We start from the raw sequence: 23,945 nt of genomic DNA on the forward strand, positions 1-23,945 counted from the left end.
CATCGCTACCCACTGTGCCTCTCTATCTGTTCCTAAAACAATGGAAGTGGTGGGGACCCACACTCCTGCTCACTAGGCAGAGGCAGGTTATGGGACTTATCTGAGCACACATGTGAAAATCGAAGGAAATAATGATTGCGTAATGACGTAGAAAACCCAGAGAATTATGCAAGTGTCTGTTGTTTTATTGACAGCCCTTGCTAGGTAAAAACGTGTTTGTATTTCACAAGTGTGTGTCACTCAGATGCCAAATAAGGCATCCCCTGATCCTACAGAGGTCAGCCAGGGACCACGAGGATTGCTCCTAGGTATACCTCGGAGAAGGGCAAAGTTGGAGGACAGTAACCAGATCAGACAAGGAGCAGCCTAGTGTCTCCTCCCCTGAACATTTCTTCCTGTTCCATGCTTTTCCTAAAGCCCACCTGGCTCAAGCCCAAGTCATCTTTTGTGAATCCTTTTCCAGGTAGCCTTCCTGGACTGCAGATAGGACAACCTCCCTCCCCTATCATCACGCTGGGTATGCTCCTATTTCAAGCACTGCTCATCATTTCTCCTTAGGACTGGGCTCCCATTTTGCTCTGGGTTGCAGGCTCACCCACCTGCACATTCCTGAGCTCCAGTGGACCCTGTGCTTCAAACCATGGGTCATTATTATGGGTCAGGATATCAATGTAGGGCTATTGTTTCCCAGAACTGCCTCAGTAGTATCACCTGGGGCCAAGTGGATTCTCCCCTAGAAATTCTTGGGACTTGGGATCTATTTTTAACCAAACTTCTAGGACTTAGAATAGCCGTCTTTTGCATCTGTAATATGTATGGAACCACTTGATGAGCCTGTTCAACGCCAATCCTGGTTCACTCGGGCCAGCATCTGCGGTGCTCACGAGCGCTCGGGTGATGACAATGGCACAGATCCATGGTCAAGTTCAGGTGAGTCTCATCTTCAGGCACAGTGGGGAAGCAAGACTTAGATGCTGTTGATCTCAACCTCAGCACCCCAGGGAGTTCTTAAACCTACTAAGGTCCAGGTCCCACTGCAAAACCAGTTAAATCAGACTCTCTGGGGAAGGTGGCCTTTGCTGCAGTGCTGAAGATGGAACCCAGGGCCTCCTGCATGTCAAGCAAGGGCTCTATCAGTGAGCTACATCCTCAGCCCTTATTGTTTTTGAAGATGATTCTAATGACTCTAATTACACTCATTAGAATCTGATTCTAATGATTCATATTCTAATGTGCAACAGGGTTAAAAATCACCGATTTCATGAGGCCCCACCAGTATTAAAATAAATGAACAAAGCTGGGCAAGGTGGCTCACGGCTGGCTGTAATCCCAGTGACTTTGGAGGCAGAGGCAGGAGGCTCGTGAGTTCAAAAAGCCAGCCTCAGCAACTTAGTGAGGTGCTAAGCAACTCAGTGAGACCCTGTCTCTAAATAAAATACAAAATAGGGCTGGAGATGTGGCTCAGTGGTTGGGTGCCCTTGAGTTCAATCCCAGGTACCAAAAAAAAAAAAAAAAAAGAATGAATAGAACAGAAGAGGACCTCACAGGCTTGCCTCAGTTAACCTTGGTCTTGATTATGCGTGCCATACACACAAATGCACGTGAGCGCCTAGATCAAAGCAGGTATGAAAATGAGCCAAGGGACTGCAGGCGTAGCTCAGAGGCAGAGCACTTGCCTTGAGTTGGATCCCTAGCAAGGCAAAAAAAAAAAAAAAAAAAAAAAAACTGAAAATGAGCCAAGAAGAAAGGGAATAGGTCTTGGGGTTCACTGACCAGCCATGGGGACAAATGTTCTGCACAGTTCAAGGACACAGGGTCGGGGCAGGGCTTCCAGCAGAGTGCGGAGTGGGGAGGTGCGAGGAGGGGGGGGGGCAGGAGGTCAGGCCAGTCAGCACCGAGGCGCCTGTTTGACCTGAGCAACGAACAGAACGTTGTCTTCTAGGCACAGAGGACAACGCCTGCGCAGTTTGGGGGGTGCAAAACAATGCAGTGTTCAGGGAAGGGAACCTGCAGTGGCTGCCCTGGGGATGGGGCCCAGAGGGCGTGAAGGGGAGTGGCAGAGACAGGCCAGGATGATTGCAGAGGCCTGGGAATGTGAGAAGAGAAAGGAAGGTCACTGACCCCTTGTTAGGGGATGACCGCAGGCAACCTTCTCTGGGCAGAGCTTCTCTGGGCAGTAGCTGAGACTCCACTGACAGCTTCCATAAAGCTGTTGCTGGGGACATAAGGGACAGTGGAAACTCAGAACACTAGACAACTTTCCAGGAAGCACTTCTGTGAGGTGCTTAAGCAAAGACACATCAGCAATATTCCCATGTGCCTCTTTTCCCAAGAATAGACCCTCCCTTTTTATTTTTTGGTGCTGGGGATAACCGCCAAGGCCCAGTATAAGCTAGGCAAGTGCTCTACCACTGAGTGACATCCCTTTAACAGCTCCGCCCTTCACCAGCATTTCATTTTGGCAAACATCCTAAGCACTCTTTTTCCCAAGCCCTGAGTTGAAGGACCAAGAGTCGGACAGCTCTGCCTTTGTGAACTGGCAGGGAGACACACTCCCGAGTGACTATAACACAGAGGAGTGGGTCAGAAATGCCCCCAACTTTATGCTATGAAAAGGGAGAGGCAAGAGCAGTCCGTTTTACCCCGGGGTGAACAGGGAAGACTTCTAGGAAGAGGAGGCAAGGGGACCTTGAAGGGACCATGTGTTTGGTTCAGATCTGATGGTGATGGAGAGAAACAGGCTTAAGGAACTCAAGGATTTGCAAAGCATGAGAGACCACCCAGGACTGAAGCATTAAAGGTAGTTTTGGATAAAAGTGGGCAGGGAGGCAGAAGAGCCAGGACAGGGAGAGCTGTGTGTACCAAGTTAAGGGGTCTGGACTGACTGGGAAGTCAAGAGGGAACCGAGGGAGGTTTTGAAGCTGAGTAACATGGTAACAGCTGGGGCTGCAGGGTATTATCTAGTGGCTGATACAGAGGTGTGCAGAACAGCTCCGGGCACTGAATGATATGTGAAAGGTTCACTTTATGATGAATTCTGAATTAAAAAAAAAAAAAAAGAGGGTTTTTATTTCCAACATTCAAATACCCAAGAATAGCCAGTTAAGGGCCTGGAGGTTTCTGACAAGGAAGCGGAAACTGGAGGGGTGAGGTCTGTGCTGTGAACTGCAGCATAAAAGGGGATGGACTGGCTCAGCTCCAGACTCCAGTGTCCTGGTGACCCGGGATTTCCTCTTTTGAGTTGGTTATGCCCCAACTGTATGTTTAATTTCTGTCTTTCCCTTCTCTTTATATTTTCCCCCCCACAGGAGAATAACCTCTCCATTCTAATCTGAAATTAATTATCGATGCTTCTGAACATACTGGATACCTGCCTGTTTTATTTATTTTTTGAATAATACACCTGAATAGGAACTCACACAAGCCAGGGGCCAACATAATTTTGAGGTAAATGCCCTTTCCCCAACTGTTGCCTGATTGTTTTAAACTACAGTGTAGCCTCGTCTGTATATGGAGTTCAAAATCTATCCCTTACCACACTAAGCAGATACCAGGGTCCTGCATCTGGCAGTCAAGATTGGCACTATCAGTCCTACCACCTGACCTTTACAATCGTTTCTCCTGTTGTGATGACTTTCTCCACTGGTCCAAATTCTGACCACTCATCCTCTAAAGTTCAGTTCAAATGCCTCCTACCCTAGGAAGCCATCCCTGGAAAACTCTCAAAGGGAAAAGCCCCTCATGCTTCTCAATTTGCAGTCTTCTGTTTCTATACCTTTTGTGAGATACTTGAATCCCTGGGGAGGATCTGGCACACACCGGGGTACCTCCCTCGGTGGGGAAGAGGGGAGCATTGTGTCCTGTACCTAAGAAGCAGATAAACACAGGGAAGGGAGGGTCCCTCACCTAGAGCTGATCCCCACATCAATGCTTCACTTGACGGTAAGGTTACAGGCCTCAGGTTGGAAGGAGGGGAAGTATGAAGAAGGGTCAAGGGTGTGGTTACCTCCGGGTCTTGGTCCTGTTCTGCATGCCCATAGCGCTTGCCCCCCATTCCCCAGGCATGCCCCAAGGACAGTGCATGCACTTCACAAATTTGATAAGCCACATGAAGTGCTGTCTCTTCTTCAAGTTGACCTGTTTCCTACAACTCCTCACATCTGTGTGTGCTTTCCAGCTTATGAATTGGCCCATTGTTTCCAATAAGAATCATTTACAAGGGCCATGCTTGCAAGGCAGGGGTTACTTTTCCGACAACGATTTGGGGCTCAGGGACCAGTGACTCGTCAAAGAACACTCCTAGGAAGGGCGAGGGCTACCACTCTGACCCTAGATATCTAACTCCAAGACCCTGCAAGTTGTGTGAAGTTCAAAGAAAAATAAGTTTAACAGTGATTTTGTGTACTAAAATACCCAAAAAAGGTGTTCTATGAACGGCGGTATGGGTAGCTGACAAAAGGCACCCGAAGGTTTGAGCATATACAACCAAGGATACGAAGAGAAAGCCGCCCAGGCGGGCACTGTCGAGCCTTCCGCGCAGGCGCTAGCCACCCACAATCAAGGATCCCCAGGCTCCCCTCGCAGGCTAGAGAACGCGCTGCTGTTTCTGGCACGGTGAGGCCACCGTACAGCAACAGGACAAGATACCCAGCCTAGTGGAGCCCCACAGACTCAACGACAGGTGCGACAACGTGACCCTCTACCTGCGCTGCCGCGGCGGACCGCAGCCCGAGAAATATACCAGCGGCCCACAACAATCGGCGGACTTAGGGAGAGGCTGCGTCCTTCTCACGTGATCCGAACGGCGCGGAGCGCCGCCCGCCCCGCCCCTCGGGTTGGTCGAGGTCTGCGCCTGCGTGGGCGCTGGCTCGCGGGCTCGCTCGCCGCGGTCCTGCGGGCGGGTGGCTCGGGGCGTGGGGCCGGGTGCCCGCAGCCATGGTGAGTGCGGGGGCGGGATGGGCAACCCGGGGCTACCTTCGTCCTCTGGATGGAAGGAGGGAAAGCAAGAAGGGTGGAGGAGGCGGCCGCCGCCGTGGGGGCTCGGCTTTGCTCTGCGCGCGCGCACTGTGTCCCCCGCGCCGACTCCCGAAGCCCAGCGGCTGCGGGCCCTGATCCGCGCCTTCTCAGCCCCTGACTTTCCCGCCCTCCTGGAGCTCGCCCGCGCGCTAGGGCAGCGTGGCGACCTTCTCTGCGAAGGCTCTGTGCGCTCGTTCGGTCCGGCGCTCTCGGGCTGGGGAGGTGCCTCTCCGGGACGCAGGAACCGCAGGGCGGGGAGGGGCCGGGCATCGCTGGCGCCCGGGGCGAGCGGTGCGGGCACCGCGGAAGGGCATCCACCCACTGCCTCTGGAGGCAGGGATTCCGGCATTGTCACCACTGTACCCCAGACCTTGGAGTGTCAGAGACTGAGGGGGTCCTGGTGATCTTGCCCACTCCTTCAACTCTTTTCACAGCTTGGGGAAATGGACGCCTGGAGAAAGCTTTTTCTGAGACACCATGTTGCATCGCCTTATAGGAAACAGTTTCACAAGGCTCTTTGGGGTGGGTGTGTTAATTGTTAGTCTCTGCACTGACTATTTGCTGTAAATTTAGCTAGCTGAAGCATGTCAGCGGCGCTATTTACCCCTTTGGCATAACCTTTATGTTTTCCAGTTCTACCCAGCTGGTCTTAATTCCCACCTTCTGTTTCTCTACCTGCAATCTGTGAAACAAAAGCCCTTGAAATACATGAGTAGTGACCTTGCCAGTTGGAGCTTCCTGCTCCTTTGCTTTGTTAAGGATTCCACCGAATCAGATGTACTAAGACACTTCATGTCCCATAAGTGGTTCCAGGTCACAGGTTAGGCAGTCACCTTTAGGTTAGGAGTCACCTTTAGCGCATCTCGGAAAAGTAACAAGCTGTTTACCTCGAATTGGAGTTGATTCCTGTGGTCTCTCATTTAGTAGGTGAAAGTACACTCAGATTAGTGGACCTTAAAGTCATAGACATTGTTTTGTATGTGCAGTGGCAAAATAGTGTCATAATTAGGACTAGAACTCAACCTGACCTTGTTCTGAATACTGGCTCAGACCTGCTGACTAGTGGGAATTCACATCCTTGGAGAATTACAGTCACCCTCTGCCCAGGGTGTCTTTTTGCACAAAGACCTTTATACTGGGATCACATCTGAGTGGTTTGTATCCACGTGGACTGTAAATTACAGTGACTAAACTTTACACTGTTTTTTTGGCCACAGAAGTTTAACCCTGGCAGTTGTTGAAAGTCAGCTGCATTAACTTTGCTTCCTTATGTTAAGATAGGTTGAGTGTTTCAGGTAATAAACAGTGGTAAAGTTACGGTAAATAAATTGCAAAGGATTATTATCCACGTTAAGGAATTTAAACAGATCAATTTAGCAAAGAAATTAAGCCATGTTCACAGTATAGTACACATGCTAAGTTCTAAACTGTCGCCACAGAATGCTTTGCACACACTTTTTCTATTGCTTAATTAAGAAACCATTCAGTCCATCCTGGTATGTAGGATGAAAGGAGAGGAAAAAGCTGTCCTCCACACCACCACTGAGCTGCACCCCCAGCCCTTCTTCTTAAAGTTTTTATTTTAAGACAGGGTCTTCTAAGTTACCCAGACTGACCTCAGACTTGTCCTTCCAGTCCTCTTGCTCAGTTCCCCAAGTAGCTGGAATAACAGGCATCTGCCACCATGCTGAGAGGAGTAAAAACTTTAAATGTGTGAAGTCCAGGAGGTTTTCATAACATTCTTTTTTCCATGTAGGCCTAGTTTTTATTTATTTTACTTTATTTTGGTATCAGGGATTTAACCCAGGGACACTTAACCATTGAGTCACATCCCTAACCCTTTTCATTTTTAATTTTGAGATAGTCTTGAAAGTTGTTGAGACTGGCTTTGAACTTCAGTCTTCCTGCCTCAGCCTCCCAAGCTTTAGGCCTCTTTTTTTTTTTTTTTTTAAACCTGAGATTTTAAGTGTGCAGTAATGTTCTTAAAATTTCTTAAAATAGTTTGATACAGTGGTTGATAAATGACTGGCTAACTTCTGTTAGCCACCGTTTTCTGTTTGTTTAATGGGAATTTAAATTAGAGTCATGACAACTGGGTGGAGTAACTTTAATTTGCAAATTTTTGTGAAGTAGCACAAGCGGAATTGAAAAATGATTATGGACAAAATTCTTATTGTTGAAGCACACAACTTGGTTTGTATTGTCTAGAAATGTATAAACAGCTTTTTGGGGCTGGGGATGCAGTTCCATAGCAGTATGTTTGTCTGGCATGCACAAGACCTTGGTTTCCATCCCCAGCAACACATGCAAAACAGAGATGGGGGGCGCACAGGCACTTAGAAGAGAGTAAGTTGTGTGTTCCTTGTGTCAAAAATGAAATGTTTTTAACATTCATAAATTGTTACAATATTGTGTGTACATTAAATATTTTTGTTGATTTTAATTGTGAACTCCAAAGAAAAACAAATTTCTTTGCTGTTCTTAATTTCTATGCTGAGTTTTAGGTTTTTAAATATTGGTTAATCTTAAATTGGTAAGTACAGTACTAATAAGAGTTTTTAACTCAAGGCTGAGGCAGGAGTGTGGCGAGTTCAAGGCCAGCCTGATCAACTTAGCAAGACCCTAAGCAACTTAGCAATACCCTGTCTTAGAATAAGAGATAAAAAAGGGCTCAGTGGTTAAGCACCCCTGGGGTTCAGTCCCTGATACAAAAAACAAAAAAAAAGAAAAGTTTTAACTCATGCCTGTCAGCTTAAACAGTAAAAAAAATAAAATAAAATAAATAAAGGTGTAGTAGACCAAGTGGTTAATTATCAAACTCAGTACCCTAGCATACTTTCATGTATAGAACATTTTCTTAAGTTGGTCATATTAAGTCACAAAACCTCAGTACATTAACAAAAGGATTAGATAATATTCTGGTACCTTTCGCTCTTTCTCTCTCTCTTTTTTTTTTGGTACCAGGGATTGAACCCAGGGGCACTTTAGCACTGAGCCATGTTCCCCAACCTTTTTTTGTATTTTATTTAGAGACAGGGTCTCTCTCTAAGTTGCTGAGGGCCTCACTAAATTGCTGAGACTGGCTTTGAACTCATGATCCTTCTGTCTTAGCCTCCCAAGCTGCTGGGATTACAGGCGTGTGCCACCACCATTCTTTTTTAATATCATTTTTATTGCATAGAACAACACTAAATGGGCAAACCGAAGATTTTGGAACACATAAAAACAACTAGAATAAAATGCAGAGTACCTCAAAAAGTAATAGAGCTTTTTGTTCAAAAGAAAATGTACAGTCTTATTAAATGTTAATTGGGGCTGGGGCTGTAGCTCAGTGGTAGAGCACTTGCCTAGCATGTGTGAGGCACTGGATTCGTTCCACAGCATCACATAAACTAAATAAGCCACATGAAGATATTGTGTCCATCTGCAAATAAAAATATTTAAATAAATAAATAAAGGTATTCTGTCCATCTACAACTAAAAAATATTTAAATTATAAATAATGAAAAACAAATTGTGAAATGCTGAATAAATTAAACTCACCATCTAATCTCAGAAATTAGAAGAAAGCCCAGACAAAGCATGTGAAAGGAAGTAAGGAGGAAGAAAAGCAAATTTAAAAATCAAAAACTAATAAAATTGGTTATCAAAGAGCTGGTTCTTTGCTGGGGGTGGGAGAGGTACACGTTAGATAAACTGATTGCTTAAGAAAAGGATATGAAAATACCCATGATTAGAAATATTTTTTAATAGCCAGTGCTTAATAAGACTACAAAAATCAAACCAGAATTTATTTTTATTTTTACTTTATTTATTTAAAGGAAATCCAGTTATCAAAATTGACTCCAGAAGAAAGAACCTGACAAACCAGTAACAATGGAAGAAATTGGGAAAGTTGCCAAAAAACTACCATCCCTCACACCACCAGGCTCAGCTGGTGTCACAGGTAAATTTTTTTGGACTTTCTAGGGACGGATAGTTTTGATAATTGTTCCACAGAATGAGGAAGGAAAAATCTCAGGTTCTTTATGAAGCCAGTAGAACACTGATTCTGGAACTCCGATGTGACAACAGCTGTAAAATTGAAGACTTGGGGCTGCGGTTGTGGCTTAGTGGCAGAGTGCGCTTACCTAGCACATGCAAGGGACTGGGTTTCATTCTCAGCACCACATAAAAATAAATATATAAAATAAAAGTATTGTGTTCATCTACAGCTTAAAAAAAGATTCAAGACTTGATCTGTATGAATAGTACTGCGATTTTAAAGTGAAATATTGGCAAATGGCAAGCTGGGAGCGTAACTTGGTGGTAGAGTGCTTACCTTGCACAGGTCCTGAATTTGATCTCCAGCATCACAAAAGAAAAAAATTGTCAAATGATATTTAATAAAACATTTAAATACATTTTGCCAAGCCAGGCGGGATGGTACATGCCTGTAATCCCAGCAATTCTGGAGCCTGAGGCAGGAAGATCACAAATTCAAGGCCAGCCTCAGTAAGTAGCAAGACCCTTAGTATCTTATTGAGACCCTGTCTCAAAGTAATGGCTAGGGATGTATCTCGGTGGTAAAGTACCCCTGGGTTTTAATACTCAGTACCAAAATATATATATTTATTTTGCCATGGCCAAATAGATTCATCTCCATATTATGAGGGTAATTACATAATACAGTCTCTGACTCAACAGCAGTTCAACTTATAATATTTTGCCCCTTTTTTTGGTATCTTGAGATGCAAAGCATTGGCAGTGAGCCACAGCTCCCAGACAGCCTTACATTCAGAAGGATAAACAATCAGCACTTTGTGTTGCTGAACTGGTAGATTAGGAGTATTAGGTACATTTTCAGGGGCTGGAGGTATAGCTCAGTGATAGAGAATGTGCTCAGCTTGAGGGAGACCCTGAGTTTAATCCCTGGCACCAAAAATAAGTAAGTAAATGAATAAATGCATTTCCCAGCTTAGATATTTTCAGTTAATAATAGGCTTATCAGGATGTATCTGTTGTAAGTCAGGGAACATCCATATATCAAATAAAACTTCAGGAAAGAGTAACAGCAATAGTTCATCCTTGTTGAGTACCTAATATACTCCAGACTATACTCCTGGATACTTTCTCTGTATTTACTCAGTTAAGCCAGCTCATGAGCTAGGTACCTTGCCTGTCTTATAAACAAGGAAGCTGTGGGAGACACTTGTCTGTTCAGTAGATGTATGATAGAGTTGGGGTTTAAACACCGGCAAGATTCCAGAGGCTCTTACATGTTATAATGGCTCCGTCCCACATCTTATGATAATCTTAATAGCTATCTAAAAGCATTTAACTAGAGTTCAAGATAGATTCCTGGTTAGTGGTGTGGGAAACAGGTAGTAGTAAAAATTGGAATAAATGTAGTTTCTTCTCATATTTGTAAACTTTTTTTTTTCATTTTCGTCTTTATTTTTTTTTAACCAGGGTTGGAACCCAGAGGCACTTTGCCACTAAGCTGCACCCCCAGTTCTTTTTATTTCTTATTTTGAGGCATGGTCTTGCTAAGTTGCTGAGACTGGCCTTGAACTTTTCTGCCTCAGTCTCTAAATTGCTGGGATTAGTGTGCCCAACTGTTTTTATACTCTTTACCAGATCCTTATTAGTTGATCATTAGTATTAGAAAAATGGAATCTTTTTTCTTTTTTGGTGGTACTGGGGATTGACCCCAGGGGCACTCTACCACTGAGCTACATGCCCAGTCCTTTTTATTTTATTGTTTGAGAAAGGGTCTCAATAAATTGCTGGGAGTCACTAGGATTATAGGCATGAACCACCAAAACCAGCAGAATTCATTTTCAATGGCAAACACAGTTTCACAGTAAATAGTAGAGATAGGGGCCTAAGTTATAAATGCAGCTATACTGATTTTTTTTTTAATATGGAAATAAACTAATTTTTTTGAATATAGAATGAAATTTTGTAGCCTGCTCCTACCTTTACTAGGATTGACCCCAGGGGTACATTACCACTGAGCCACATCCCCAGCAATTTTATTTATTTTGAGACAGGGTCTTGCTGAGTTACTTAGGGCCTAGCCAAGTTGCTAAGGCTTTGGTTTTGAACTTGAGGTCCTCCTGCCTCAGTCTCCAGAGCCACTGGGATTATAGGCATGTACCACTGCACCTGGCCATCTCCAGCCTTTTACTTTTTATTTTGTCTCCCTGAGTTGCTGAGGCTGGTCATAAACTTGTGATCCTCCTGCCTCACCCTTCCAATAGCTGGGATTACAGGTGTACACTACCGTGTCTGGCAAGTTTTGGGTTTTCTAAGCATACTTTGTCAGATGATGTTAAGTTATAGCACTGAGAAGACATTCTTCACTTCATGTTTGTGACACAGTCCTAAAGATGGGCATGGATAAATGATAAACAGGGATGCTTGGGTAGGAATAAATTCACATGGGTCAGTAATCAGTGAGCATTTTTTCCATGTCATGATGATTTGCCAGGACTTGAATAACAAACACATAAAAAGAACTTCCTGTTTCTCAACCCAAACAGCAGCATCATGCTTCATGTTCATTTCTAAGAGAGTTCCTACAAATGTCAAGGCAAATGTAAGAATTTTCACTGTTGTTAAAATTTTGTTGAAGAAATGTCAGTAATAATAAGATAGAAAAAAAGTGTATTAAAAAAGGAAAGTCAAAATTATTTGCAATTTTATTTTTATGGAAACTGAAACAGCTCTATCAAATTGAGAACTAGAGGGTTTAGTAAGTGGGTTGTTCTATTCTTAATACACAAGAATTGGTAATTTTTGAATGTACAGATAAAAACAAATTAAAAAACTAATAGAAGGAGCCAGGTGCTGTGGCACACACCTCTAATCCCAACAACTTGGGAGGCCAAGGCAGGAGTTTGCACATTGGACGTTAGCCTGGGCAAGTTAGTGACACCCTGTCTCAAAATTGAAAAGGATATCAGGTGTCATGGCGCATGCCTGTGATTCCAGCCACTCGGGAGGCTGAGGCAGGAGGATCACAAGTTTGAGGCAAGCCTTAGCAATTTAGTGAGGCCCTGAGCAACTTAGGAAAACTCTGTCTCAGAATTAAAAAGAAAGAAAGGGGCAATCCCCAGTACCACCCCCCAACCCGGGGGGACAAAAAAAATTTTTTTTAAAGAACTAGAGTTGTAGCTCAGTGTAGAGCACGCATGGGTTTAATCCCACAAAAAAGAAAAGGAAGAAAAAAATTAATAGAAGGAAGCAACATATTCATGACAGTATCCAGAAAGGTAAAATACCTAGATATAAGAATAGTCAAGAGAGTAATTTAAGTGCTATAAGGTTTGTGAAAAGATGTAAGAAAGATTTTTTTGGTTGTTATTTTGGCGTGGTTTTTTGGTTTTTTTGGGTTTTTTTGGTTTTTTTTTTTTTTTTTGTACTGGGGGAGTGAACCCAGGGGCACTTTATCAGTAAGCTACATCCTCAACCCGTTTTTGAGACAGGTCTCTCTTAAGTTGCTGAGGCTGACCTCATACTTGCAATCCTATCTCGGCATCCCAGGTTGCTGGGATTAGAGTCATGTGCCACTTCACGTAGCATAAGATGCAGTTTTTAAAACTGCATTTTAAAAATTTTAAAGAATCTATACTTGCAGCCATCTTCACTATAAAATACTAACAGATTTTTAGGAAAAATACAATGAAGTTTTCCTAGGAAAGGTAAGAGAACCAGGAAAACAGTGATAATTCTTTGAAGAGGGGAGTGGAAAGCCCCTCTTCAAATAATGAAATATATTTCGATACTACAGGTAGTTGAAACAAATTAGTGCTAGAAAATAAATAGTAGGCTATTGATGAAGAAGAATGGAGTACAAAAATAAATGCAAATGCCTGTGAGTGTTTAGGTTATACACACTATTAATAAAAAGTTTGGTTGATGATGCTTTGCACTTTCTTGTCTTTGTCTCACTCTTTCCATTGAAAGTCCAGAGAGATTGCAATCCAGGTGATAAATGAAACCATAGAAACTGTAGAAGAAAGCATGGATTACTTCATTATAATTTTGGAGTAATGAAGATCTAAGGAGGCCATAAAATCTAAAAGACAAGTTTGATAGATTAACTGTCCAAAATAAGAATGTTAGAATCACAAAAATGATATAGACAAAGAGGGAAAAGGATACTATCCATACTTTGACTAATATATCTAGATTTGACTTACAAATCATTAAGGGGAAAAAAGTACTTGCAGGAGAATGGACAATATAGACTGTAAAAGAAACTTAAATGGTCAATATAAATGAAAAATGCTGAATTTTATTCAAAAAAATTGAAATGCAAAATAGTTCATTCATCATGGTATAGGTACAAGGTTGCCATTGCAGTATTGTTTAAAGACCAAAAAAAAAAAAAAAGAACGAGTAACAGTGGTCATGCACAGGAGGATACATGATATACGGTGCATTCTTTTGATAGAGTACAGCCATGCAGAGGAGCAGAGCACCAAGGCCCCCTTTGCTGGTACTGGATCCTACAGTGCATATGCTTGCTTTTTTTTTTTTTTTTTTTTTTTTTTTTTTCTTTTCACTTAATAGTGTGTTCTTTTGCTTATTTTTAAAATGATAGCTAGATCAGAAGAGGGCCAGAAATATGATGTGCGGTGAGTGTGGTCTCAGTTGGTATGATTGCGAAAGAGGCAAGAGATAAAGACCCCAGTGGGCCAGTGAGCCTGCAGGAGTGTCTGGGAGTTTAATTGGTGTACAGCTTTTTTCCCGCTTTAACCACTTAATGACACATTTCTTTTATGAATTTTTATTTAAATGATTCATTTTTTATTGTATCTACAAGCAGCTCAACTGTAAGAAAACAGGTGACTTCATGATTCAACTGACTCGGTACAGGCTAAAATTAGAAATAATTCTTCTGTTTAAGTTGCAGTGAAACAACTTGTCAGAACAGTTTTCTTCAAGTGAACAAAACATTTTGGACCTTAGAGCCACAGCTCACCAGGTTATAGGGGTGACCAGTGAAAGATTTGAACCCTGCCACTGCAATTCTCTAGAACAACCAGGTTACATTTAGTGGACGAAAGTTTCCTGACGCCTTTTATTACTTTAGAGGGTTGCCTTTGCCTGCAGGGATATTCAGCCAGAACTCTTAACGGAGGGCGAGTGCATCTTTTCTAACAGAAGCATTTGCCAAGCCTGCTCAAACTCCAGACAGGCACTGGGCCATTCCTAGTACAGATGTTTACGTTTTCTTAATCATCTGTCTTGGAAAAAGGGACATAGATCTTGGTGTAACATACTTAAGAAAGATGGTCTTGGGACTTTCCTGAGGGTCTCCCATGACACAGGTCCTAGCCTGCTTCTCTCTGGTCAGCTGCCTGGCATCCCACCTATCGTGCAGACCATACACATAATTTTTCAAATACGCAATACTGCTGCTCCTTGACGCAAGACCTGTGCCTCAGCCTGTGCCACTGTTGGCCAGAATGTGCTTCCCCATTATGTACGATACTCAGCTTTCAAAGCCAGGCCAGAGGCCCTGTCCTGCTGGCCACCCACCAGACTGCTGAGTGCCTCTGTGGAGCCTGGATACCTGTGTTTCTGGGATTGCACTTGTCACCTTGTGGTCTAATTATTTGCTTGTCTTAATTTCCCTGACAGAGGCACTTGACATGCATTCTCTTCATCTAATTTTTACTCTAGTCTTGCAGAGGGGATGGTATTGTTCTAATTTATAAATATGGAAACTGAGGCTCAGAGGGTAGAGCAGTTTGCCTTAGGCCACTTGGTAACTTTCTCATGTCTGTCACTGTTGGCCTTTGGTTGTCCTCATTAGATCATTATTGTCACTGTCTTAACTTTTGAAAACAGTTGAATAGACCAAGTTTAACTTGGAAAAATGTAAAAAAAGGAAAATACAGCATTACCGTGAAATTAGAAAATATAGATAAACCACTCAGTTTAGCTTTTTTTATATGTAAATTTCAATAAAAATAGGATTGTGCCTTAGTGCTATTTGCTTTTTTCTGTAACATTGATTGATTGATTAAAGGACTTATTTAAATTTCATAAGCAACATTAAACACTGAATACTATTCTGAACCTTAAATACTTTATTTTTAATGATCATATAATATCCAGTCTTAATGGCTACATTATGCAGTGGGTTCCATACTATTGAGCATTTAATTTTTTTTTCAGTATTTGCTATTAAGAGCATTCTTATGCCTGGTACTATGGCACATGCCTGTAATTCCAGCCAGCCAGGAGACTGAAGCAGGAGGATCACAAATTTGAGGCTAACCTGTGCAGCTGAGCAAGACCCTGTCTCAAAATTTAAAAAATTTAAAAATGGCTGAGGATGTGGCCCAGTGGTAGAGCGCCTGTGGGCTAATCCCCAGTACCAAAAACAAGAAAGCGTTGTTGTGATAATGTTATGGTTGAGTCTTTGCATGTATCTTATATAAGTAGTTATTTCCCTCAGCTATATTCTTAGAAGGAAAATTGTGGTTGTGTGTTCTGGACTTTGCTGCGAACCTGTGCCTCCTACAGATGTCAGCTTTCAGGAGCTGCTGCTGATTCTTCTCCCCTTCAGCTCTGCACTCTGCTTGACAGTGATCACATTTCTCTTTACCTTTAGTCCTGAATGTTTCCCAGTTCACAGCAGCATGTATGAGTTATTTGGAGGGAAAAACATAAAGCACTTTGCATTTTTTTTTTGTCCCAATTCAAATACCTAGATGATTTATCGGACCTGTTTTCTTTATTTCTCATGGAAGCCTGTACATGTGACTTGTCTGGTTTCACCTCTTGGCTCTTAAGTAGTGCCGCTCTGAATATGGATATGCAAGGTCTTCATGACTCTGCTTTGTTATTTTGGATACCCAGATGCAGGATGCTGTTTTCCATAGCAACTGTACCATTTACAGTCCCACTAATACTGTATGAGCATCCAGCCTCACATCCCTATCAGCACTTGTTATTTTCTGTGTTTTTGTTGTTGTTCTTTGGTATTTGTGATAGTAGCCATCTTCATAGGTGTGAGGTGATACTGTGTAATGGGTTTTTTGTCTGTTTTTGTCTTTTTGTTTTTTTTTTTTTTGGTTCCAGGGATTGAACTCAGGGCCACTCAACCACTGAGCCACATCCCCAGCCCTCTTTTGTATTTTATTTAGAGATAGAGTCTCACTGAGTTGCTAAGTGCCTCACTTTTGCTGAGGCTGGCTTTGAACTCATTCTCCTGTCTCAGCCTCCCGAGCTCCTGGGATCACAGGCATGTACCACTGCACCCAGAGAGTATTGTGGTCTTGATTTGCATTTCTCTGATTACTGACATTGAATATCTTTTCCTGTGCTTGTTGGTCATTTTGTATCTTCAGAGAAATGTCTGTTGAAGTTCTTTGTTCATTTTTAAATTGGTTTATTTAATAGAGTTGTGGTTAAATGTGGTGTCTTACTATTAAGGAATTAAAGTTAATTTAAAAATATTTAGCCTGATATATCTAAAGTATAATAAAATGACCATGTCATCCCTAAATATGATTTGCAGGACCTCACTTGGAATGTAGGAATTGTTCTGGATGATCCAACTATTTGAATCTGTTTTGTTGTTGTTTTATTTTTGGAAATACCAGATTTAGATGACTAGAAGGAAAGAGCTTGCTCTCTCTCTCTCTTTTTTTTTTTTTTTTTTTTTTTTTTTTTTGGGGGGGGGTGCTGGGGATTGAACCCAGGGCCTTTTGCTTGCGAGTAGGCTCTACCAACTGAGTCATATCCCCAGCCCGCTTGCTCTCATTTTATAAAAGCAGATGTGTTACAGGGGTTACTGAGTGGCGCTAAGGCCTTAGCGCCACTCAGTAAGCAAGCATATATATTTAGACTTCAGATCTTTGCACACTGATTTACCTGCCTCTTATCCCAAGACAGCCTCCCAAAGTCGTTGCTATTTCTGGTATGGTAGTAGGCACGTGAACCCTGGAATCAGACTTTATTTCAAAGTGCTGGCCCCACCCACTGGCTACTAACTATACCTTGAACAATGGAGAATGTTGGGGTTTTTTTGGCGGGGGCGCATTTGATTTGTTTCATTTTGGTTTTTGTAAAATTGAGAAAATAATATTTTATGGAGTTGTTTTGAGAATTAAATGATGTAAAAATACAGTATACTTGCAGGCCTTCTGTGACCCCATTCTCCACACCTCTCCACCTCCTAGAGTTCCTTACCTCATGTGTCCACAGCACACATTTATTATAGAAGATATTGCACTGTGGTGTAATTGTTTACTTTGGCAGATTCTTCTCTATTAGTTTGTGAATTTCTTGTCTTTGAATCTCTAACACTTGCCAAAGGACCAAGTTCATAGGTACTAAATAAGTGTAAGTATGAATAGAATGAATGAATGCATGCATATTTTGCACTGTTAATCCTTATAGGAAGACGTGGAGTTTATTTCAGTAGGATAATAGAGATATACCATTGTGTAGCATAGACAACAGTTAGGAAGTGGTTCAGTGGTTCTTGAATTATTTTGATCTCAGGACTACTTTACACTATTTGTTTGTTTGTTTTTAGTACTAGAAATTGAGTTCAGGAATGGTCTACCACTGAGCTACATCCCCAGACCTTTTAATTTTTTATTTTGAGACAGGGTCTCACTTAGTTGCTGAGACTGGCCTGCTTCAGCCTCTGAGTCGTGTGCACCACTGTGCCTGGCTATGCTCTTAAAAATTATTGTGAATCCCAAAGAGCCTGTACTGGGGATAGAACCCATGGGTGCTCTGCTGCTGAACTATACCTCCAGCCCTGTTTATTTTTTATTTTGAGACAGGGTCCTGCTAAGTTGCTGAGGCTGACCTTGAACTTGGAGTCTTTCTGCCTGTCTCCCAAGTAACTGAGATTACAGGTGTGTGCCAAAGCACCTGGCCAGGGGTCTTCTGAAAGTACTTTTAAAAACCACTGATAGATAGTGCACACTGTATACATGTATGGAAATATCCCACTGAATTCCATTCATATGTACTAATTAATATGGTAATGAAAAAATAAAAATTTTTAAGTGAAGAACTACCTGCCTAGTCTAAAAGGGAAAGCATAGGGTCCAGAAATTAGAGGAGGTATAAGAGGGAAATTCCATGTTTGTCTCCATGAAGAGGTTTGCCCTTGGACTGGAGGCATAGTTCAGTGGTAGGTTGCTTGCCTGGCATGCACAAGGCCCTGGGTTCCATCCCCAGCACCACAAAAAAAAAAGCAAAAAAAATTTTTTTTACCCATTATCATTTTTTATTTGTAGGTTAAAAAAATCCTTCATGAAGACAAAAGAGCTTAAGCAACATGATGGATTCAGAAGCTCATGAAAAGAGGCCACCAATCCTTACGTCTTCAAAACAAGACATCTCCCCTCACATCACAAATGTCGGTGAGATGAAGCATTACTTGTGTGGCTGCTGCGCAGCTTTCAACAACGTAGCCATCACATTTCCCATTCAGAAAATCCTGTTCCGACAGCAGCTCTATGGAATCAAAACCCGCGATGCAGTGCTTCAGTTGAGGAGGGATGGATTTAGAAACTTGTATCGTGGAATTCTTCCGCCATTAATGCAGAAAACGACCACCCTGGCACTTATGTTTGGTCTGTATGAGGATTTGTCTTCCCTTCTCCAGAAGCACGTCAGTGCCCCAGAGTTTGCAACCCGTGGCGTGGCGGCAGTACTTGCAGGGACAACAGAAGCCATTTTCACTCCATTGGAAAGAGTTCAGACATTGCTTCAAGACCACAAGCATCATGACAAGTTCACAAACACTTATCAGGCTTTCAGGGCATTGAAATGTCATGGAATTGGAGAGTATTATCGAGGTTTGGTGCCCATTCTTTTCCGCAATGGATTCAGCAACGTCCTTTTCTTTGGTCTTCGAGGTCCCATTAAAGAGCACCTGCCTACTGCAACGACTCACAGTATTCATTTGGTCAATGACTTTATCTGTGGAGGTCTTTTGGGTGCCATGTTGGGATTCTTGTTTTTTTCCAGTTAATGTTGTAAAAACTCGCATACAGTCTCAGATTGGTGGGGAATTTCAGTCTTTCCCCAAGGTTTTCAAAACAATCTGGCTAGAATGGGACAGGAAACTAACAAATCTTTTCAGAGGTGCCCATCTGAATTACCATCGGTCCCTCATCTCTTGGGGCATAATCAATGCTACTTATGAGTTCTTGCTAAAGGTTATATGAGAAGAGTCATTGGTGAAGTGCCATGTATCAACTAAATAGACCTAAGAATGTAATTTGACCTTATTACTAATTGGCTCAAATATAAGTTCATGTCACTAAGTCCAGGCTGCATGAATTATGGGCAAAGTTAATTTCCTTAAGCCTCAACAACAAAAATAAAACAATAAAAAGTTTCAGTAGGAACATTTAAGGGTTTTTTGTTTTGTTTTTTTGTTTTGATCATTACCCAAGAGCTGTAGGCTAATTGCCTATAATTAACAGCTGTCTATCTGATGACCTTTCGCAGGGTGACGTAACAGTGAAGATACATACGATTCTTGTTTCCAGAACAGTCTGAAGACTTCATTATTGAAACGTGAATGCCTGTGACCAGCCAGAGAGAATGCTCTAGGGCCCTGGGACTTCTCAGGCTTACTTTGTGACTCCATTTCTTGCTTCTTGACTTTCAGGAGCTCTTGCAAAGGGTGTCTTCATTGAACTCCAGCATGTACATGGTAGGACAAAGAAACAGAAGAAAAAGAGCTAATTAGGTGCAGGCATTTCATGATGAATTATTGGTGTTAGTTTTGAAACTAAGCACCCGTTGTGATGTGATTATCCAAACTGCCTGTTTAGACATGGCAGAATCAAGCAGCTAATGAAAGTTCCTGTTTTGCTTTCTAGCTTGGAAGGTTTTCTGTTTAATTCTGAATATGATCTTAAGCCCTTCCAAAATATCCTTGTGTTAATTCTGCTGATTTCTTTGCTAGAATATGGAGGACTATAAGTATTCCATCCCATTAAGAGGTTGTAATGGGGCTGGGGCTGTAGCCCAGTGATAAGCACTTGCCTCCCACACGCAAGGCACTGGGTTCGTTCCTCAGCACCACATAAAAATAAAGATACTGTGTCCATGTACAACTGAAAGAGTATTTTAAACAAAAGAGGCCATAATTGCATATGGATCATACTCTTTTATCTTGGTTTCTTTAAAATTATTGGTGCCAACTTAGCAGAGGGCTTTGGAGGTTTTTCCCCCCTTGAGTGGTAGTACATCATATTCAAGCATCCTGCCCCCTTGAAACTACTTTTAAAATATAAACACTTCCATAAAGTTTTATTTTGGAAGTCTGTTAATAGCCCAGCTTTTTTTTCCCTTCTGCTCTCTAAATGTTACCAGGCTCAGTAGCGAATGTCGGGATAGCTTTTGCTCCATGGTGTCGGCATTTTTATTTTACTTTTGGAAATAGGGACATCTTAGGAATCTTGACATTTGGGGAACCCAGTTCTACCATTGTCACTAAAACTAAATAGTTTAAGAGCATATGATCTAAATAAAGACATTAGAAGGCTCCTTTTGAATTTTAGAGGTTGGTTTTAGCCAGATAGCATACTCATCCCTTATCTGACAGACAATTGTCTAAAGAACCAGGAAACAGAATTTTTTTCCAGGTAGATGAAACAGAATGACTCTAGCACCAATTGAAAAATGAGCGAAACATGAGGAACATTCTGGAGAAGTAGTTTATGAATCTCTCAAAAAAGATCCATCTGTAAATATATAGTTTTTGCTTCCCAGCATATGATATGGAGAAGTAGGTTTGGGGGAGGGGCTTGCTTGGTTTTGCTGTGCATGGAGAAGGGGGGAACCTAGGGCCTTGTACATGCTGGGCAGGTGCTCTACCCTGAGCCACACCTCTCATCCCCCCCACCCCACTTTGAAAGGTAGGTTTCTTGATACCAGTTTTTCATTTTTCTGGGTAATAAGTGCACATACCAACCAAAATAAAATCAGGGCCTTATCTAGTAGCTTATTTGAAGTTTCTGTGGACAGACAGTCCAAACAGCTGTTTACCTCTAAATGCAGTATGGCTGGTGAAATCAGGTGACCGTCCTTCCAGCTCTAAAGGATTAGGGAACATATTCAACATTTGCAAGGCATTAATGGAGTTACAGCTTTACAGCAGCTCTGCTTGACATTTCTGTGGTAGATACAGCAGTTTAGAGACCAAGGTACAGATATAAGGATTTCAGAAAGCAAGAACTTGACACCAAGTCAATTTTAAGTAGTGTCCCTTGGCCTGTTGAGTCAGGATTTGAAGGGAGTTGAGTTTCAGAAGTGAATGAAGGTGGCACCTTGGTTCCTGACCCCCATGCAAGTGTGTGAGCTGAGCGCCCGCAGGCACATCCGGGTGCTCCGCGCAGGGAGGGGGCGTCCGCTGGGGAGCAGACCCTGGCCCTGGGAGAACTCCACCAGGCCTCCAGTTCTGGGGGGCCTGCTTTTTGTCTTTACACTCCATGTAGGGGAGAGAGATTTAAGTTGTAAAGCACTTTTGTGAAATAAAAGTGAGAATTGTAAGGAAAATGCTTTGGTTTTTTTTCGTGTCTCAAACATGGTGTTTAAAAACAACATTAATGGTTTTACTGGTTTTAACTCATTTTTAAATATGTATCATTTTTTACAGCTCTTGAAGACCAAACTGCAAATACATTACCAGAGATGGTTTTGTGTTTTCCTAGACTTTTTTTTTTTTATTTTTTAAGTTTGACAGCTCTGAACTTGTAGCCAACAGCTTTATCTGAACTTTAAGTCAAAATGCATACTTAAGAAATTCTAACTACTATTTTTACCTTCGGTGTGGACTGGTATGCTAATAATTTTTAAAAGGTAAATATGATTGAATAACTGAGAAGCTTTAAGTGGCCTTTCTGTTACATAAGAGGCCAGGTGGCTTATGGGTATAAGACACTTAAGTTCTTGTGTCCTACGCTTCCTGTCTGATGCCTCCAGAAATGTGTTACAATTCTGTATTTAACACACTTCGAGTGGTATGAGCCCTCAGGACTGCACCACAGAGCAAACACAGCCCTTGTATGGTGGCAGATTTTGTGTCTTGTTCATTTGTAGTAGGGGACAAAGTTGGTGTTTTTGTCTAAATAGTCAATATTCATCTTGACTCATGGTTGATTATATAATCACCTGCTATACATTGTGACCTGTGCAATAAAACAATTGTGTATATAAACTTACCTTTGGATACCCGAAATCCCCAAGCTCAATTACAGTGCTAATACTCAGTATGAGGCTGTGCAAACCTCCAAGGGAAGACTGAGCAGCAGATAGGATGTGCATGCGATCTAGAGGCTTCCAGTAAGCCAATCATGTTGAACCAACACCAGCGCAGTACAGGTGAAGTACTGTGGTGTGGGAGTCCGGAAATGAAGGCAAGGCAGGATATTGTGCTGGAACAAAGGGTGAGTGCTCAGACTTGGTTTCCTTTATATTAAAATCTGTTTTTTTCATGTGCAAATAAATGTGTATTGAAGACTTGAATGGCATTCTCTCTAAATTTGAGGATTTTCAGCTTTTGATGCTTTTTGCTTAATAAATATTTGCTTGCCTAAATAGCTCCCAAATTGTGTGGGGGGTCTGTTCCCTCTTAAGGTTTTGTTATCCAAAATGGTTTAGCACACAAAACTACTTTTGTTTGCTGTTTTGAGTTGTGTGACTGAGTTAAATCTGTTAAATGTTTCAGAGTTAACATACTTTTTGTGGTAATTGGAATAAAGTTTGTTTTTTAAGCCCATCCTATTTGGTGTTTTGTGATTAAGTAATTTCTTATCATTAGCACTTTCCTTTCTTTGTGGTGGTTTATTGATCTATTAGTAAAACATTTAGCACACTGCCTTGTCTTTCAGTAGTTCACCTGAGGACTGCAGATAAAATGAACACTTACCATCTTGCAAAGCATCTTGGCTTTTTGTTTTTGTAGTGCTAGGGATCAGACCCAGGGCCTTGCCCAAGCTAGGCAAGCGCTCCTCGACTGAGTTAGTCCCCAGCACCCTTTTGAGATGGTGTCTCCCTAAATCTGCCCTAGTCTTGGGATCCTCCTCCCTCAGCCTCCCGAGTGGCTGGGATTATAGGCTTGCCCCGCTGCATCTGGCTCTAGGTTTAATTGCTCTAGGGCAAACCCCTTGTCTAGCTCTACACATACAACAGCGGAAGTAAAATACTCAGTTCAGGTGTTACTAAGCAGTTACTTCTTATGTAGAGTGCACTTTAAAAAAAAAAAAAATGCTTTTAGCTACACTGAGATGCTATTTGTTCCAGATAATGCTAGTTGCTCTTTCAAGGATCATCATATCTAATAATAGGTGGTTTGTGGTAAGTAGCTTTCTCCTTTCCCTTGGTGGAAGAAGCTTCAGAATTTTCTAAAATTTTCTAAAAGCACTATCAGAGTTTTCTGGGCAAAGAGTGTCTAAATAAACTTAGGTTTTCTTAACTCCTCACTCCTTGCTTCACTAAATAACCATGGTTATAGAGCGTTTTTTAAATATTTATTTTTTTTTTTTAACTTAGGTACTGGGGATTGAACCCAGGGGTACTTTACCCCTGAGCTGCATCCCCAGCCCTTTTTATTTTTACAGGCTGTCAGTCTCCTCGAGTTGCTGAGGCTGTTCTTGAACTTGTGATCCTTCTGCTGCAGCCTCCTGAGTCACTGGGATGTGCCACCGCACCTGGCTTAATTAGTTTTAAGGACAGAATGGGGAAAACTGGGAAAAAATATTGGAACCTAGTATATTTCTTTTGTAATTTGTAAAATATGAAGGTAGTGAGTTAAAAAAATAATAGCCAGGTGCAGTGGTGCACACCTGTAATCCCAACAACTCAGGAGGCGGAGGCAGGAGGATCACAAGTTCAGGGCCAGCCTGGGCAATTTAGTGAGACCCTGACTCAAAGTAAAGACT

At 42.1% G+C, this 23,945-nt stretch overlaps 1 protein-coding gene across 1 annotated transcript; it reads left to right on the top strand.

Annotated features, from left to right (window-relative positions):
• Window positions 1-4,669: 4,669 nt before the first annotated feature.
• Window positions 4,670-22,783, top strand: Slc25a51 (solute carrier family 25 member 51). The gene is given in 4 exon segments (XM_047525654.1): window positions 4,670-4,938; window positions 8,838-8,962; window positions 18,282-19,006; window positions 19,008-22,783. Coding segments are annotated over 2 exon segments (894 nt in total). The 5' UTR covers window positions 4,670-4,938; window positions 8,838-8,962; window positions 18,282-18,322; the 3' UTR covers window positions 19,218-22,783.
• The last annotated feature ends 1,162 nt before the right edge of the window (window positions 22,784-23,945 follow it).

The sequence above is a fragment of the Sciurus carolinensis genome, chromosome 14 (genome assembly GCF_902686445.1).
Source record: "Sciurus carolinensis chromosome 14, mSciCar1.2, whole genome shotgun sequence".
Classification (NCBI taxonomy): Eukaryota; Metazoa; Chordata; class Mammalia; order Rodentia; family Sciuridae; genus Sciurus; species Sciurus carolinensis.